This window comes from Patagioenas fasciata, chromosome 29, assembly GCF_037038585.1.
Source record: "Patagioenas fasciata isolate bPatFas1 chromosome 29, bPatFas1.hap1, whole genome shotgun sequence".
NCBI classification, from domain to species: Eukaryota; Metazoa; Chordata; class Aves; order Columbiformes; family Columbidae; genus Patagioenas; species Patagioenas fasciata.
In genome coordinates this window covers 5,026,695-5,045,000 of record NC_092548.1, presented here as the reverse complement: position 1 = coordinate 5,045,000, position 18,306 = coordinate 5,026,695, and the positions used below count along the sequence as shown (strand labels likewise).

Sequence of the window (18,306 nt, the reverse complement as noted above, 5' to 3'; positions counted from 1 at the left end):
AATATCCCAATGACCCCAGCGACCCCCCCAACCCCCCACTGCCCCCCATTGAACCCCAATGTCCCCCCATTGAGCCCCAATTCCCCCCTTAGAGCCCAAATGACCCCCATTGCCCCCCAGTGACCCCAATGACCCCCAATAACCCCCATTGCCCCCCAGTGACCCCCATTGAACCCTAATAACCCCCATTGCCCCAATGACCCCAGTGACCCCATTGAACCCCCAATGACCCCCATTGCATCCCAATAACCCAGTGACCCCAATGACCCAGTGACCCCAATGACCCCCATTGACCCCCATTGACCCCAATAATCCCCATTGACCCCAATAATCCCCATTGACCCCCATAACTCCCATTGACCTCTAATGACCCCCATTGCCCCCAATGACCCCATTGCCCCCATCACCCCCAACACCCCAATAACCCCCATTGACCCCATTGACCCCCAATAACCCCCATTGACCTCTAATGACCCCCATTGCCCCCAATGACCCCATTGACGCCCATCACCCCAAAGACCCAATAACCCCCCCATAACCCCCATTGACCCCAATAACCCCCATTGACCCCACTGACCCCCAATAACCCCCATTGACCGCAATAACCCCCATTGACCCCAATAATCCCCATTGACCCCATTGACCCCCATTGACCCCAATAATCCCCATTGACCCCCAATAACCCCCACTGACCCCAATAACCCCCACTGACCCCCAATAACCCCCACTGACCCACAATAATGCCCATTGACCCCCAATAACCCCCATAACTCCCACTGACCTCTAATGACCCCCATTGCCCCCCATCACCCCCAATAATCCCCACTGACACCCAACAACCCCCATTCACCCCATTGACCCCCAACAACCCCCAATGACCCCAATAACCCAATAACCCCCATTAACCCCAATAACCCCCATGGACCCCATTGACCCCCAATAACCCCCATTGACCTCTAATGACCCCCATTGCCCCCAATGACCCCATTGACGCCCATCACCCCAAAGACCCAATAACCCCCCCATAACCCCCATTGACCCCAATAACCCCCATTGACCCCACTGACCCCCAATAACCCCCATTGACCGCAATAACCCCCATTGACCCCAATAATCCCCATTGACCCCATTGACCCCCATTGACCCCAATAATCCCCATTGACCCCCAATAACCCCCACTGACCCCAATAACCCCCACTGACCCCCAATAACCCCCACTGACCCACAATAATGCCCATTGACCCCCAATAACCCCCATAACTCCCACTGACCTCTAATGACCCCCATTGCCCCCCATCACCCCCAATAATCCCCACTGACACCCAACAACCCCCATTCACCCCATTGACCCCCAACAACCCCCAATGACCCCAATAACCCAATAACCCCCATTAACCCCAATAACCCCCATGGACCCCATTGACCCTCAACAACCCCCATTGACCCCCAATAACCCCCATTGACCCCCAATAACCCCCATTCACCCCATTGACCCCATTGACCCCCAACAACCCCCATTGACCCCAATAACCCAATAACCCCCATTGACCCCAATAACCCCCATGGACCCCATTGACCCTCAACAACCCCCATTGACCCCCAACAACCCCCATTGACTCCAATAATCCCCATTGAACCCAAATGACCCCCATTGACCCCACTGACCCCCAATAACCCCCATTGACCCTCAACGACCCCCACTGACCCCCAACAACCCCCATTGACCCCAATAATCCCCATTGACCCCCATTGACCCCAATAATCCCCATTGACTCCATTGACCCCACTGACACCCAATAACCCCCAATAACCCCCATTGACCCCCAATAACCCCCATGGACCCCCACTGTCCCCAATAATCCCCAATGACCCCCAATAATCCCCATTGACCCCAATAACCCCCATAACTCCCACTGACCTCTAATGACCCCCATTGCCCCCAATGACCCCATTGCCCCCAATGACCCCATTGCCCCCCATCACCCCCAATACCCCAATAACCCCCATTGACCCCATTGACCCCCAATAACCCCCCCTGACACCCAATAATCCCCAATAACCCACATGGACCCCACTGACCCCCAGTAACTCCCATTGCCCCCAATGACCCCATTGCCCCCCATCACCTCCAATACCCCAATAACCCCCATGGACCCCCAATAACCCCCATTGACCCCAATAACCCCCATTGACCCCAATAACCCCCATGGACCCCATTGACCCTCAACGACCCCCATTGACCCCCAACAACCCCCATTGACCCCCAATAACCCCATTGACCTCTAATGACCCCCATTGCCCCCAATGACCCCATTGCCCCCCATCACCCCCAATAACTCAATAACCCCCATTGACCCCCAATAACCCCCACTGACCCCACTGATGCCCAATAACCCCCATTGACCCCAATAACCCCCATTGACCCCACTGATGCCCAATAACCCCCACGGACCCCCAATAACCCCCAATAACCCACATGGACCCCATTGACCCTCAATAACCCCCATTGACCCCAATAACCCCCATTGACCCTCAACGACCCCCATTGGCCCCAATAACCCCCATTGACCCCACTGACCCCCAATAACCCCCATTGACCCTCAATGACCCCCATTGACCCCAATAATCCCCATTGACCCCCAATACCCCCACTGACCCCATTGACTCCCAATAACCCCCATGGACCCCATTGACCCCCAATAACCCCATTGACCCCCAATAACCCCCATTGACCCCACTGACCCCCAATAACCCCCATAACTCCCATTGACCCCAATAACCCCCACTGACCCCAATAACCCCCATTGACCACCAATAACCCCCACTGACCCCAATAACCCCCATTGACCCCATTGACCCCCAACAACCCCCACTGACCCCCAATAACCCCCATTGACCCCAATAACCCCCATTGACCCCCAATAACCCCCATTGACCCCAATAACCCCCATTGACCCCCAATAACCCCCATTGCCCCCACTGCCCCCATTGCCCCCATCACCCCCAGCACCCCAATAACCCCCATTGCCCCCATTGCCCCCATCACCCCCAACACCCCAATAACCCCCATTGACCCCAATAACCCCCATTGACCCCACTGCCCCCATTGCCCCCACTGCCCCCATTGCCCCCATCACCCCAATAACCCCCATTGACCCCACTGCCCCCATTGCCCCCACTGCCCCCATCGCCCCCATCACCCCCAACACCCCAATAACCCCCACTGCCCCCATTGCCCCCATCACCCCCAACACCCCAATAACCCCCATTGACCCCCAATAACCCCCATTGCCCCCACTGCCCCCATTGCCCCCATCACCCCCAGCACCCCAATAACCCCCATTGCCCCCATCGCCCCCATCACCCCCAACACCCCAATAACCCCCATTGACCCCAATAACCCCCATTGCCCCCACTGCCCCCATTGCCCCCATCACCCCCATCACCCCAATAACCCCCATTGCCCCCACTGCCCCCATCACCCCCAACACCCCAATAACCCCCACTGCCCCCATCGCCCCCATCACCCCCAACACCCCAATAACCCCCACTGCCCCCATCGCCCCCATCACCCCCATCACCCCAATAACCCCCATTGACCCCCAATAACCCCCAACACCCCAATGACCCCCATTGCCCCCATCGCCCCCATCACCCCCAACACCCCAATAACCCCCATTGACCCCACTGCCCCCATCACCCCAATCACCCCCATCACCCCAATACCCCCCCCACCTCTGCTCCTTCCTCCTCCTCTTCTCCTCCTCGTGCAGAACCTTCTTGAGCTGCAGGAACAGCTGGTGCTTCTCCTCCTGCAGGGAGCCCAGGCGCTCCTGCAGCTTCTGCAGCTGGGGGGAGATGTGGGGAGATGGGGGAGATGTGGGGAGATGTGGGGAGATGTGTGGGTCACACCCCATGGGTCCCATAGAACAGCTGGTGCTTCTCCTCCTGCAGGGAGCCCAGGCGCTCCTGCAGCTTCTGCAGCTGGGGGGAGATGGGGGGAGATGTGGGGAGATGTGGGGAGATGGGGGAGATGGGGGAGATGGGGGAGATGGGGGGAGATGGGGGGAGATGTGGGGAGATGTGGGGAGATGGGGGGAGATGGGGGAGATGGGGGAGATGGGGGAGATGTGTGGGTCACACCCCATGGGGTCCCATAGAACAGCTGGGGCTTCTCCTCCTGCAGGGAGCCCAGGCGCTCCTGGAGCTTCTGCAGCTGGGGGGAGATGTGGGGAGATGTGGGGAGATGGGGGAGATGGGGGAGATGGGGGAGATGTGGGGAGATGGGGGAGATGTGGGGAGATGGGGGAGATGGGGGGAGATGGGGGAGATGGGGGAGATGGGGGAGATGGGGGAGATGGGGGGAGATGGGGGAGATGGGGGAGATGGGGGAGATGTGGGGAGATGTGGGGAGATGGGGGAGATGTGTGGGTCAGACCCCATGGGTCCCATAGAACAGATGGGGCTTCTCCTCTTGGGATGGACCCAGGTGCTCCTGGAGCTTCGGGAGATGGGGGGAGATGTGGGGAGATGTGGGGAGATGGGGGGAGATGGGGGAGATGGGGGTCACACCCCATAGGGTCCCATAGAACAGATGGGGGGAGATGGGGGTCACACCCCATAGGGTCCCATAGAACAGATGGGGGGAGATGGGGGTCACGCCCCATAGGGTCCCATAGAACAGATGGGGGGAGATGGGGGTCACGCCCCATAGGGTCCCATAGAACAGATGGGGGGAGATGGGGGTCACGCCCCATAGGGTCCCATAGAACAGATGGGGGGAGATGGGGGTCACGCCCCATAGGGTCCCATTGAACAGATGGGGGGAGATGGGGGTCACGCCCCATAGGGTCCCATAGAACAGATGGGGGGAGATGGGGGTCACGCCCCATAGGGTCCCATTGAACAGATGGGGGGAGATGGGGGTCACGCCCCATAGGGTCCCATAGAACAGACGGGGGGAGATGGGGGTCACGCCCCATAGGGTCCCATAGAACAGATGGGGGGAGATGGGGGTCACGCCCCATAGGGTCCCATAGAACAGATGGGGGGAGATGGGGGTCACGCCCCATAGGGTCCCATAGAACAGATGGGGGGAGATGGGGGTCACGCCCCATAGGGCCCCATAGAACAGATGGGGGGAGATGGGGGTCACACCCCATAGGGTCCCATTGAACAGATGGGGGGAGATGGGGGTCACACCCCATAGGGTCCCATAGAAGAGATGGGGGGAGATGGGGGTCACGCCCCATAGGGTCCCATAGAACAGATGGGGGGAGATGGGTCTATAGGTGATCCATAGGTGATCTATAGGTACCTGTTCCCGGGTCTCCTCCAATGCCGCCCTCTCCTCTCTCACTGTCTATAGGTGATCCATAGGTGATCTATAGGTACCTGTTCCCGGGTCTCCTCCAATGACATCCTCTCCTCTCTCACTGTCTATAGGTGATCCATAGGTGATCTATAGGTACCTGTTCCCGGGTCTCCTCCAATGACATCCTCTCCTCTCTCACTGTCTATAGGTGATCCATAGGTGATCTATAGGTACCTGTTCCCGGGTCTCCTCCAATGACATCCTCTCCTCTCTCACTGTCTATAGGTGATCCATAGGTGATCTATAGGTACCTGTTCCCGGGTCTCCTCCAATGACATCCTCTCCTCTCTCACTGTCTATAGGTGATCCATAGGTGATCTATAGGTACCTGTTCCCGGGTCTCCTCCAATGACATCCTCTCCTCTCTCACTGTCTATAGGTGATCCATAGGTGATCTATAGGTACCTGTTCCCGGGTCTCCTCCAATGCCATCCTCTCCTCTCTCACTGTCTATAGGTGATCCATAGGTGATCTATAGGTACCTGTTCCCGGGTCTCCTCCAATGCCATCCTCTCCTCTCTCACTGTCTATAGGTGATCCATAGGTGATCTATAGGTACCTGTTCCCGGGTCTCCTCCAATGCCATCCTCTCCTCTCTCACTGTCTATAGGTGATCCATAGGTGATCTATAGGTACCTGCTCCCGGGTCTCCTCCAATGCCATCCTCTCCTCTCTCACTGTCTATAGGTGATCCATAGGTGATCTATAGGTACCTGTTCCCGGGTCTCCTCCAATGCCGCCCTCTCCTCTCTCACTGTCTATAGGTGATCCATAGGTGATCTATAGGTACCTGTTCCCGGGTCTCCTCCAATGCCATCCTCTCCTCTCTCACTGTCTATAGGTGATCCATAGGTGATCTATAGGTACCTGTTCCCGGGTCTCCTCCAATGCCATCCTCTCCTCTCTCACTGTCTATAGGTGATCCATAGGTGATCTATAGGTACCTGTTCCCGGGTCTCCTCCAATGCCGCCCTCTCCTCTCTCACTGTCTATAGGTGATCCATAGGTGATCTATAGGTACCTGTTCCCGGGTCTCCTCCAATGCCATCCTCTCCTCTCTCACTGTCTATAGGTGATCCATAGGTGATCTATAGGTACCTGCTCCCGGGTCTCCTCCAATGCCATCCTCTCCTCTCTCACTGTCTATAGGTGATCCATAGGTGATCTATAGGTACCTGTTCCCGGGTCTCCTCCAATGCCGCCCTCTCCTCTCTCACTGTCTATAGGTGATCCATAGGTGATCTATAGGTACCTGTTCCCGGGTCTCCTCCAATGCCATCCTCTCCTCTCTCACTGTCTATAGGTGATCCATAGGTGATCTATAGGTACCTGCTCCCGGGTCTCCTCCAATGACATCCTCTCCTCTCTCACTGTCTATAGGTGATCCATAGGTGATCTATAGGTACCTGTTCCCGGGTCTCCTCCAATGACATCCTCTCCTCTCTCACTGTCTATAGGTGATCCATAGGTGATCTATAGGTACCTGTTCCCGGGTCTCCTCCAATGACATCCTCTCCTCTCTCACTGTCTATAGGTGATCCATAGGTGATCTATAGGTACCTGCTCCCGGGTCTCCTCCAATGACATCCTCTCCTCTCTCACTGTCTATAGGTGATCCATAGGTGATCTATAGGTACCTGCTCCCGGGTCTCCTCCAATGACATCCTCTCCTCTCTCACTGTCTATAGGTGATCCATAGGTGATCTATAGGTACCTGCTCCCGGGTCTCCTCCAATGACATCCTCTCCTCTCTCACTGTCTATAGGTGATCCATAAGTGATCTATAGGTACCTGCTCCCGGGTCTCCTCCAATGACATCCTCTCCTCTCTCACTGTCTATAGGTGATCCATAGGTGATCTATAGGTACCTGTTCCCGGGTCTCCTCCAATGACATCCTCTCCTCTCTCACTGTCTATAGGTGATCCATAGGTGATCTATAGGTACCTGTTCCCGGGTCTCCTCCAATGACATCCTCTCCTCTCTCACTGTCTATAGGTGATCCATAGGTGATCTATAGGTACCTGTTCCCGGGTCTCCTCCAATGCCGCCCTCTCCTCTCTCACTGTCTATAGGTGATCCATAGGTGATCTATAGGTACCTGTTCCCGGGTCTCCTCCAATGCCGCCCTCTCCTCTCTCACTGTCTATAGGTGATCCATAGGTGATCTATAGGTACCTGTTCCCGGGTCTCCTCCAATGCCATCCTCTCCTCTCTCACTGTCTATAGGTGATCCATAGGTGATCTATAGGTACCTGTTCCCGGGTCTCCTCCAATGCCATCCTCTCCTCTCTCACTGTCTATAGGTGATCCATAGGTGATCTATAGGTACCTGTTCCCGGGTCTCCTCCAATGCCATCCTCTCCTCTCTCACTGTCTATAGGTGATCCATAGGTGATCTATAGGCACCTGCTCCCGGGTCTTCTCCAATGCCATCCTCTCCTCTCTCACTGTCTATAGGTGATCCATAGGTGATCTATAGGTACCTGCTCCCGGGTCTCCTCCAATGACATCCTCTCCTCTCTCACTGTCTATAGGTGATCCATAGGTGATCTATAGGTACCTGCTCCCGGGTCTCCTCCAATGACATCCTCTCCTCTCTCACTGTCTATAGGTGATCCATAGGTGATCTATAGGTACCTGCTCCCGGGTCTCCTCCAATGACATCCTCTCCTCTCTCACTGTCTATAGGTGATCCATAGGTGATCTATAGGTACCTGTTCCCGGGTCTCCTCCAATGACATCCTCTCCTCTCTCACTGTCTATAGGTGATCCATAGGTGATCTATAGGTACCTGTTCCCGGGTCTCCTCCAATGCCGCCCTCTCCTCTCTCACTGTCTATAGGTGATCCATAGGTGATCTATAGGTACCTGTTCCCGGGTCTCCTCCAATGCCATCCTCTCCTCTCTCACTGTCTATAGGTGATCCATAGGTGATCTATAGGTACCTGTTCCCGGGTCTCCTCCAATGCCATCCTCTCCTCTCTCACTGTCTATAGGTGATCCATAGGTGATCTATAGGCACCTGTTCCCGGGTCTCCTCCAATGCCATCCTCTCCTCTCTCACTGTCTATAGGTGATCCATAGGTGATCTATAGGCACCTGTTCCCGGGTCTCCTCCAATGCCATCCTCTCCTCTCTCACTGTCTATAGGTGATCCATAGGTGATCTATAGGTACCTGTTCCCGGGTCTCCTCCAATGCCATCCTCTCCTCTCTCACTGTCTATAGGTGATCTATAGGTGATCTATAGGTACCTGTTCCCGGGTCTCCTCCAATGACATCCTCTCCTCTCTCACTGTCTATAGGTGATCTATAGGTGATCTATAGGTACCTGTTCCCGGGTCTCCTCCAATGCCGCCCTCTCCTCTCTCACTGTCTATAGGTGATCCATAGGTGATCTATAGGTACCTGTTCCCGGGTCTCCTCCAATGCCATCCTCTCCTCTCTCACTGTCTATAGGTGATCCATAGGTGATCTATAGGTACCTGTTCCCGGGTCTCCTCCAATGCCGCCCTCTCCTCTCTCACTGTCTATAGGTGATCCATAGGTGATCTATAGGTACCTGTTCCCGGGTCTCCTCCAATGCCGCCCTCTCCTCTCTCACTGTCTATAGGTGATCCATAGGTGATCTATAGGTACCTGTTCCCGGGTCTCCTCCAATGACATCCTCTCCTCTCTCACTGTCTATAGGTGATCCAGAGGTGATCTATAGGTACCTGTTCCCGGGTCTCCTCCAATGACATCCTCTCCTCTCTCACTGTCTATAGGTGATCCAGAGGTGATCTATAGGTACCTGTTCCCGGGTCTCCTCCAATGACATCCTCTCCTCTCTCACTGTCTATAGGTGATCCAGAGGTGATCTATAGGTACCTGTTCCCGGGTCTCCTCCAATGCCGCCCTCTCCTCTCTCACTGTCTATAGGTGATCCATAGGTGATCTATAGGTACCTGCTCCCGGGTCTCCTCCAATGCCGCCCTCTCCTCTCTCACTGTCTATAGGTGATCCATAGGTGATCCATAGGTACCTGCTCCCGGGTCTCCTCCAATGACATCCTCTCCTCTCTCACTGTCTATAGGTGATCCATAGGTGATCTATAGGTACCTGCTCCCGGGTCTCCTCCAATGACATCCTCTCCTCTCTCACTGTCTATAGGTGATCCATAGGTGATCTATAGGTACCTGCTCCCGGGTCTCCTCCAATGACATCCTCTCCTCTCTCACTGTCTATAGGTGATCCATAGGTGATCTATAGGTACCTGCTCCCGGGTCTCCTCCAGTGCCGCCCTCTCCTCTCTCACTGTCTATAGGTGATCCATAGGTGATCTATAGGTACCTGTTCCCGGGTCTCCTCCAATGCCGCCCTCTCCTCTCTCACTGTCTATAGGTGATCCATAGGTGATCTATAGGTACCTGTTCCCGGGTCTCCTCCAATGCCGCCCTCTCCTCTCTCACTGTCTATAGGTGATCCATAGGTGATCTATAGGTACCTGTTCCCGGGTCTCCTCCAATGACATCCTCTCCTCTCTCACTGTCTATAGGTGATCCATAGGTGATCTATAGGTACCTGTTCCCGGGTCTCCTCCAATGCCGCCCTCTCCTCTCTCACTGTCTATAGGTGATCCATAGGTGATCTATAGGTACCTGTTCCCGGGTCTCCTCCAATGCCGCCCTCTCCTCTCTCACTGTCTATAGGTGATCCATAGGTGATCTATAGGTACCTGTTCCCGGGTCTCCTCCAATGCCGCCCTCTCCTCTCTCACTGTCTATAGGTGATCCAGAGGTGATCTATAGGTACCTGTTCCCGGGTCTCCTCCAATGCCGCCCTCTCCTCTCTCACTGTCTATAGGTGATCCAGAGGTGATCTATAGGTACCTGTTCCCGGGTCTCCTCCAATGACATCCTCTCCTCTCTCACTGTCTATAGGTGATCCATAGGTGATCTATAGGTACCTGTTCCCGGGTCTCCTCCAATGCCGCCCTCTCCTCTCTCACTGTCTATAGGTGATCCATAGGTGATCTATAGGTACCTGTTCCCGGGTCTCCTCCAATGCCGCCCTCTCCTCTCTCACTGTCTATAGGTGATCCATAGGTGATCTATAGGTACCTGTTCCCGGGTCTCCTCCAGTGACATCCTCTCCTCTCTCACTGTCTATAGGTGATCCATAGGTGATCTATAGGTACCTGTTCCCGGGTCTCCTCCAATGACATCCTCTCCTCTCTCACTGTCTATAGGTGATCCATAGGTGATCTATAGGTACCTGTTCCCGGGTCTCCTCCAATGCCGCCCTCTCCTCTCTCACTGTCTATAGGTGATCCATAGGTGATCTATAGGTACCTGTTCCCGGGTCTCCTCCAATGCCGCCCTCTCCTCTCTCACTGTCTATAGGTGATCCATAGGTGATCTATAGGTACCTGTTCCCGGGTCTCCTCCAATGCCGCCCTCTCCTCTCTCACTGTCTATAGGTGATCCATAGGTGATCTATAGGTACCTGTTCCCGGGTCTCCTCCAATGCCGCCCTCTCCTCTCTCACTGTCTATAGGTGATCCATAGGTGATCTATAGGTACCTGCTCCCGGGTCTCCTCCAATGCCATCCTCTCCTCTCTCACTGTCTATAGGTGATCCATAGGTGATCTATAGGTACCTGCTCCCGGGTCTCCTCCAATGCCGCCCTCTCCTCTCTCACTGTCTATAGGTGATCCATAGGTGATCTATAGGTACCTGCTCCCGGGTCTCCTCCAATGCCGCCCTCTCCTCTCTCACTGTCTATAGGTGATCCATAGGTGATCTATAGGTACCTGCTCCCGGGTCTCCTCCAATGCCGCCCTCTCCTCTCTCACTGTCTATAGGTGATCCATAGGTGATCTATAGGTACCTGCTCCCGGGTCTCCTCCAATGCCGCCCTCTCCTCTCTCACTGTCTATAGGTGATCCATAGGTGATCTATAGGTACCTGCTCCCGGGTCTCCTCCAATGCCGCCCTCTCCTCTCTCACTGTCTATAGGTGATCCATAGGTGATCTATAGGTACCTGTTCCCGGGTCTCCTCCAATGCCGCCCTCTCCTCTCTCACTGTCTATAGGTGATCCATAGGTGATCTATAGGTACCTGTTCCCGGGTCTCCTCCAATGCCGCCCTCTCCTCTCTCACTGTCTATAGGTGATCCATAGGTGATCTATAGGTACCTGTTCCCGGGTCTCCTCCAATGCCGCCCTCTCCTCTCTCACTGTCTATAGGTGATCCATAGGTGATCTATAGGTACCTGTTCCCGGGTCTCCTCCAATGCCGCCCTCTCCTCTCTCACTGTCTATAGGTGATCCATAGGTGATCTATAGGTACCTGTTCCCGGGTCTCCTCCAATGCCGCCCTCTCCTCTCTCACTGTCTATAGGTGATCCATAGGTGATCTATAGGTACCTGTTCCCGGGTCTCCTCCAATGCCGCCCTCTCCTCTCTCACTGTCTATAGGTGATCCATAGGTGATCTATAGGTACCTGTTCCCGGGTCTCCTCCAATGCCGCCCTCTCCTCTCTCACTGTCTATAGGTGATCCATAGGTGATCTATAGGTACCTGTTCCCGGGTCTCCTCCAATGCCGCCCTCTCCTCTCTCACTGTCTATAGGTGATCCATAGGTGATCTATAGGTACCTGTTCCCGGGTCTCCTCCAATGCCGCCCTCTCCTCTCTCACTGTCTATAGGTGATCCATAGGTGATCTATAGGTACCTGTTCCCGGGTCTCCTCCAATGCCGCCCTCTCCTCTCTCACTGTCTATAGGTGATCCATAGGTGATCTATAGGTACCTGTTCCCGGGTCTCCTCCAATGCCGCCCTCTCCTCTCTCACTGTCTATAGGTGATCCATAGGTGATCTATAGGTACCTGTTCCCGGGTCTCCTCCAATGCCGCCCTCTCCTCTCTCACTGTCTATAGGTGATCCATAGGTGATCTATAGGTACCTGTTCCCGGGTCTCCTCCAATGCCGCCCTCTCCTCTCTCACTGTCTATAGGTGATCCATAGGTGATCTATAGGTACCTGTTCCCGGGTCTCCTCCAATGCCATCCTCTCCTCTCTCACTGTCTATAGGTGATCCATAGGTGATCTATAGGTACCTGTTCCCGGGTCTCCTCCAATGCCATCCTCTCCTCTCTCACTGTCTATAGGTGATCCATAGGTGATCTATAGGTACCTCCTCCCGGGTCTCCTCCAATGCCATCCTCTCCTCTCTCACTGTCTATAGGTGATCCATAGGTGATCTATAGGTACCTGCTCCCGGGTCTCCTCCAATGACATCCTCTCCTCTCTCACTGTCTATAGGTGATCCATAGGTGATCTATAGGTACCTGTTCCCGGGTCTCCTCCAATGACATCCTCTCCTCTCTCACTGTCTATAGGTGATCCATAGGTGATCTATAGGTACCTGCTCCCGGGTCTCCTCCAATGACGCCCTCTCCTCTCTCACTGTCTATAGGTGATCCATAGGTGATCTATAGGTACCTGCTCCCGGGTCTCCTCCAATGCCGCCCTCTCCTCTCTCACTGTCTATAGGTGATCCATAGGTGATCTATAGGTACCTGCTCCCGGGTCTCCTCCAATGCCGCCCTCTCCTCTCTCACTGTCTATAGGTGATCCATAGGTGATCTATAGGTACCTGCTCCCGGGTCTCCTCCAGTGACATCCTCTCCTCTCTCACTGTCTATAGGTGATCCATAGGTGATCTATAGGTACCTGCTCCCGGGTCTCCTCCAGTGACATCCTCTCCTCTCTCACTGTCTATAGGTGATCCATAGGTGATCTATAGGTACCTGCTCCCGGGTCTCCTCCAATGACATCCTCTCCTCTCTCACTGTCTATAGGTGATCCAGAGGTGATCTATAGGTACCTGTTCCCGGGTCTCCTCCAATGACATCCTCTCCTCTCTCACTGTCTATAGGTGATCCAGAGGTGATCTATAGGTACCTGTTCCCGGGTCTCCTCCAATGACATCCTCTCCTCTCTCACTGTCTATAGGTGATCTATAGGTGATCTATAGGTACCTGCTCCCGGGTCTCCTCCAATGACATCCTCTCCTCTCTCACTGTCTATAGGTGATCCAGAGGTGATCTATAGGTACCTGCTCCCGGGTCTCCTCCAATGACATCCTCTCCTCTCTCACTGTCTATAGGTGATCCATAGGTGATCTATAGGTACCTGCTCCCGGGTCTCCTCCAATGACATCCTCTCCTCTCTCACTGTCTATAGGTGATCCAGAGGTGATCTATAGGTACCTGCTCCCGGGTCTCCTCCAATGACATCCTCTCCTCTCTCACTGTCTATAGGTGATCCAGAGGTGATCTATAGGTACCTGCTCCCGGGTCTCCTCCAATGACATCCTCTCCTCTCTCACTGTCTATAGGTGATCCAGAGGTGATCTATAGGTACCTGCTCCCGGGTCTCCTCCAATGACATCCTCTCCTCTCTCACTGTCTATAGGTGATCCATAGGTGATCCATAGGTACCTGCTCCCGGGTCTCCTCCAATGACATCCTCTCCTCTCTCACTGTCTATAGGTGATCCAGAGGTGATCTATAGGTACCTGCTCCCGGGTCTCCTCCAATGACATCCTCTCCTCTCTCACTGTCTATAGGTGATCCAGAGGTGATCTATAGGTACCTGTTCCCGGGTCTCCTCCAATGCCGCCCTCTCCTCTCTCACTGTCTATAGGTGATCCAGAGGTGATCTATAGGTACCTGTTCCCGGGTCTCCTCCAATGCCGCCCTCTCCTCTCTCACTGTCTATAGGTGATCCAGAGGTGATCTATAGGTACCTGTTCCCGGGTCTCCTCCAATGACATCCTCTCCTCTCTCACTGTCTATAGGTGATCCAGAGGTGATCTATAGGTACCTGTTCCCGGGTCTCCTCCAATGACATCCTCTCCTCTCTCACTGTCTATAGGTGATCCATAGGTGATCCATAGGTACCTGCTCCCGGGTCTCCTCCAATGACATCCTCTCCTCTCTCACTGTCTATAGGTGATCCATAGGTGATCTATAGGTACCTGTTCCCGGGTCTCCTCCAATGACATCCTCTCCTCTCTCACTGTCTATAGGTGATCCATAGGTGATCCATAGGTACCTGCTCCCGGGTCTCCTCCAATGCCGCCCTCTCCTCTCTCACTGTCTATAGGTGATCCATAGGTGATCTATAGGTACCTGTTCCCGGGTCTCCTCCAATGCCGCCCTCTCCTCTCTCACTGTCTATAGGTGATCCATAGGTGATCTATAGGTACCTGTTCCCGGGTCTCCTCCAATGCCGCCCTCTCCTCTCTCACTGTCTATAGGTGATCCATAGGTGATCTATAGGTACCTGTTCCCGGGTCTCCTCCAGTGACATCCTCTCCTCTCTCACTGTCTATAGGTGATCCATAGGTGATCTATAGGTACCTGTTCCCGGGTCTCCTCCAATGACATCCTCTCCTCTCTCACTGTCTATAGGTGATCCAGAGGTGATCTATAGGTACCTGTTCCCGGGTCTCCTCCAATGCCGCCCTCTCCTCTCTCACTGTCTATAGGTGATCCAGAGGTGATCTATAGGTACCTGTTCCCGGGTCTCCTCCAGTGACATCCTCTCCTCTCTCACTGTCTATAGGTGATCCAGAGGTGATCTATAGGTACCTGTTCCCGGGTCTCCTCCAATGACATCCTCTCCTCTCTCACTGTCTATAGGTGATCCAGAGGTGATCTATAGGTACCTGTTCCCGGGTCTCCTCCAATGACATCCTCTCCTCTCTCACTGTCTATAGGTGATCCATAGGTGATCTATAGGTACCTGCTCCCGGGTCTCCTCCAATGACATCCTCTCCTCTCTCACTGTCTATAGGTGATCCATAGGTGATCTATAGGTACCTGCTCCCGGGTCTCCTCCAATGACATCCTCTCCTCTCTCACTGTCTATAGGTGATCCATAGGTGATCTATAGGTACCTGCTCCCGGGTCTCCTCCAATGACATCCTCTCCTCTCTCACTGTCTATAGGTGATCCATAGGTGATCTATAGGTACCTGCTCCCGGGTCTCCTCCAGTGACATCCTCTCCTCTCTCACTGTCTATAGGTGATCCATAGGTGATCTATAGGTACCTGTTCCCGGGTCTCCTCCAGTGACATCCTCTCCTCTCTCACTGTCTATAGGTGATCCATAGGTGATCTATAGGTACCTGTTCCCGGGTCTCCTCCAATGACATCCTCTCCTCTCTCACTGTCTATAGGTGATCCATAGGTGATCTATAGGTACCTGTTCCCGGGTCTCCTCCAATGACATCCTCTCCTCTCTCACTGTCTATAGGTGATCCATAGGTGATCTATAGGTACCTGCTCCCGGGTCTCCTCCAATGCCATCCTCTCCTCTCTCACTGTCTATAGGTGATCCAGAGGTGATCTATAGGTACCTGTTCCCGGGTCTCCTCCAATGCCATCCTCTCCTCTCTCACTGTCTATAGGTGATCCATAGGTGATCTATAGGTACCTGTTCCCGGGTCTCCTCCAATGACATCCTCTCCTCTCTCACTGTCTATAGGTGATCCAGAGGTGATCCATAGGTACCTGCTCCCGGGTCTCCTCCAATGACATCCTCTCCTCTCTCACTGTCTATAGGTGATCCAGAGGTGATCTATAGGTACCTGTTCCCGGGTCTCCTCCAATGACATCCTCTCCTCTCTCACTGTCTATAGGTGATCCATAGGTGATCCATAGGTACCTGTTCCCGGGTCTCCTCCAATGACATCCTCTCCTCTCTCACTGTCTATAGGTGATCCAGAGGTGATCTATAGGTACCTGCTCCCGGGTCTCCTCCAATGACATCCTCTCCTCTCTCACTGTCTATAGGTGATCCATAGGTGATCCATAGGTACCTGCTCCCGGGTCTCCTCCAATGCCGCCCTCTCCTCTCTCACTGTCTATAGGTGATCCATAGGTGATCTATAGGTACCTGTTCCCGGGTCTCCTCCAATGACATCCTCTCCTCTCTCACTGTCTATAGGTGATCCAGAGGTGATCTATAGGTACCTGCTCCCGGGTCTCCTCCAATGACATCCTCTCCTCTCTCACTGTCTATAGGTGATCCAGAGGTGATCCATAGGTACCTGCTCCCGGGTCTCCTCCAATGCCGCCCTCTCCTCTCTCACTGTCTATAGGTGATCCATAGGTGATCCATAGGTACCTGCTCCCGGGTCTCCTCCAATGCCGCCCTCTCCTCTCTCACTGTCTATAGGTGATCCATAGGTGATCTATAGGTACCTGCTCCCGGGTCTCCTCCAATGCCGCCCTCTCCTCTCTCACTGTCTATAGGTGATCCATAGGTGATCTATAGGTACCTGTTCCCGGGTCTCCTCCAATGACATCCTCTCCTCTCTCACTGTCTATAGGTGATCCATAGGTGATCTATAGGTACCTGCTCCCGGGTCTCCTCCAATGCCGCCCTCTCCTCTCTCACTGTCTATAGGTGATCCATAGGTGATCTATAGGTACCTGCTCCCGGGTCTCCTCCAATGACATCCTCTCCTCTCTCACTGTCTATAGGTGATCCATAGGTGATCTATAGGTACCTGTTCCCGGGTCTCCTCCAATGCCGCCCTCTCCTCTCTCACTGTCTATAGGTGATCCATAGGTGATCTATAGGTACCTGCTCCCGGGTCTCCTCCAATGACATCCTCTCCTCTCTCACTGTCTATAGGTGATCCATAGGTGATCTATAGGTACCTGCTCCCGGGTCTCCTCCAGTGACATCCTCTCCTCTCTCACTGTCTATAGGTGATCCATAGGTGATCTATAGGTACCTGCTCCCGGGTCTCCTCCAATGCCGCCCTCTCCTCTCTCACTGTCTATAGGTGATCCATAGGTGATCTATAGGTACCTGTTCCCGGGTCTCCTCCAGTGACATCCTCTCCTCTCTCACTGTCTATAGGTGATCCATAGGTGATCTATAGGTACCTGCTCCCGGGTCTCCTCCAGTGACATCCTCTCCTCTCTCACTGTCTATAGGTGATCCATAGGTGATCTATAGGTACCTGCTCCCGGGTCTCCTCCAATGACATCCTCTCCTCTCTCACTGTCTATAGGTGATCCATAGGTGATCTATAGGTACCTGTTCCCGGGTCTCCTCCAATGACATCCTCTCCTCTCTCACTGTCTATAGGTGATCCATAGGTGATCTATAGGTACCTGTTCCCGGGTCTCCTCCAATGACATCCTCTCCTCTCTCACTGTCTATAGGTGATCCAGAGGTGATCTATAGGTACCTGCTCCCGGGTCTCCTCCAATGACATCCTCTCCTCTCTCACTGTCTATAGGTGATCCAGAGGTGATCTATAGGTACCTGCTCCCGGGTCTCCTCCAATGACATCCTCTCCTCTCTCACTGTCTATAGGTGATCTATAGGTGATCTATAGGTACCTGCTCCCGGGTCTCCTCCAATGACATCCTCTCCTCTCTCACTGTCTATAGGTGATCCAGAGGTGATCTATAGGTACCTGCTCCCGGGTCTCCTCCAATGACATCCTCTCCTCTCTCACTGTCTATAGGTGATCCATAGGTGATCTATAGGTACCTGCTCCCGGGTCTCCTCCAATGACATCCTCTCCTCTCTCACTGTCTATAGGTGATCCAGAGGTGATCTATAGGTACCTGCTCCCGGGTCTCCTCCAATGACATCCTCTCCTCTCTCACTGTCTATAGGTGATCCAGAGGTGATCTATAGGTACCTGCTCCCGGGTCTCCTCCAATGACATCCTCTCCTCTCTCACTGTCTATAGGTGATCCATAGGTGATCTATAGGTACCTGTTCCCGGGTCTCCTCCAATGCCGCCCTCTCCTCTCTCACTGTCTATAGGTGATCCATAGGTGATCTATAGGTACCTGTTCCCGGGTCTCCTCCAATGCCGCCCTCTCCTCTCTCACTGTCTATAGGT

The 18,306-nt window shown here is 53.9% G+C and overlaps 1 protein-coding gene across 2 annotated transcripts in view; it reads right to left on the bottom strand.

Moving 5' to 3' along the window:
* Nucleotides 1-18,306, bottom strand: part of GPS2 (G protein pathway suppressor 2) — a 39,365-nt gene that overhangs the window by 13,451 nt on the left and 7,608 nt on the right. For both annotated transcript variants that reach the window (XM_071800213.1, XM_071800212.1), the window contains exon 3: nucleotides 3,736-3,848. In XM_071800213.1, coding sequence (XP_071656314.1) covers nucleotides 3,736-3,848 — 113 coding nt within the window. The remainder of the gene's footprint in view (nucleotides 1-3,735; nucleotides 3,849-18,306) is intronic.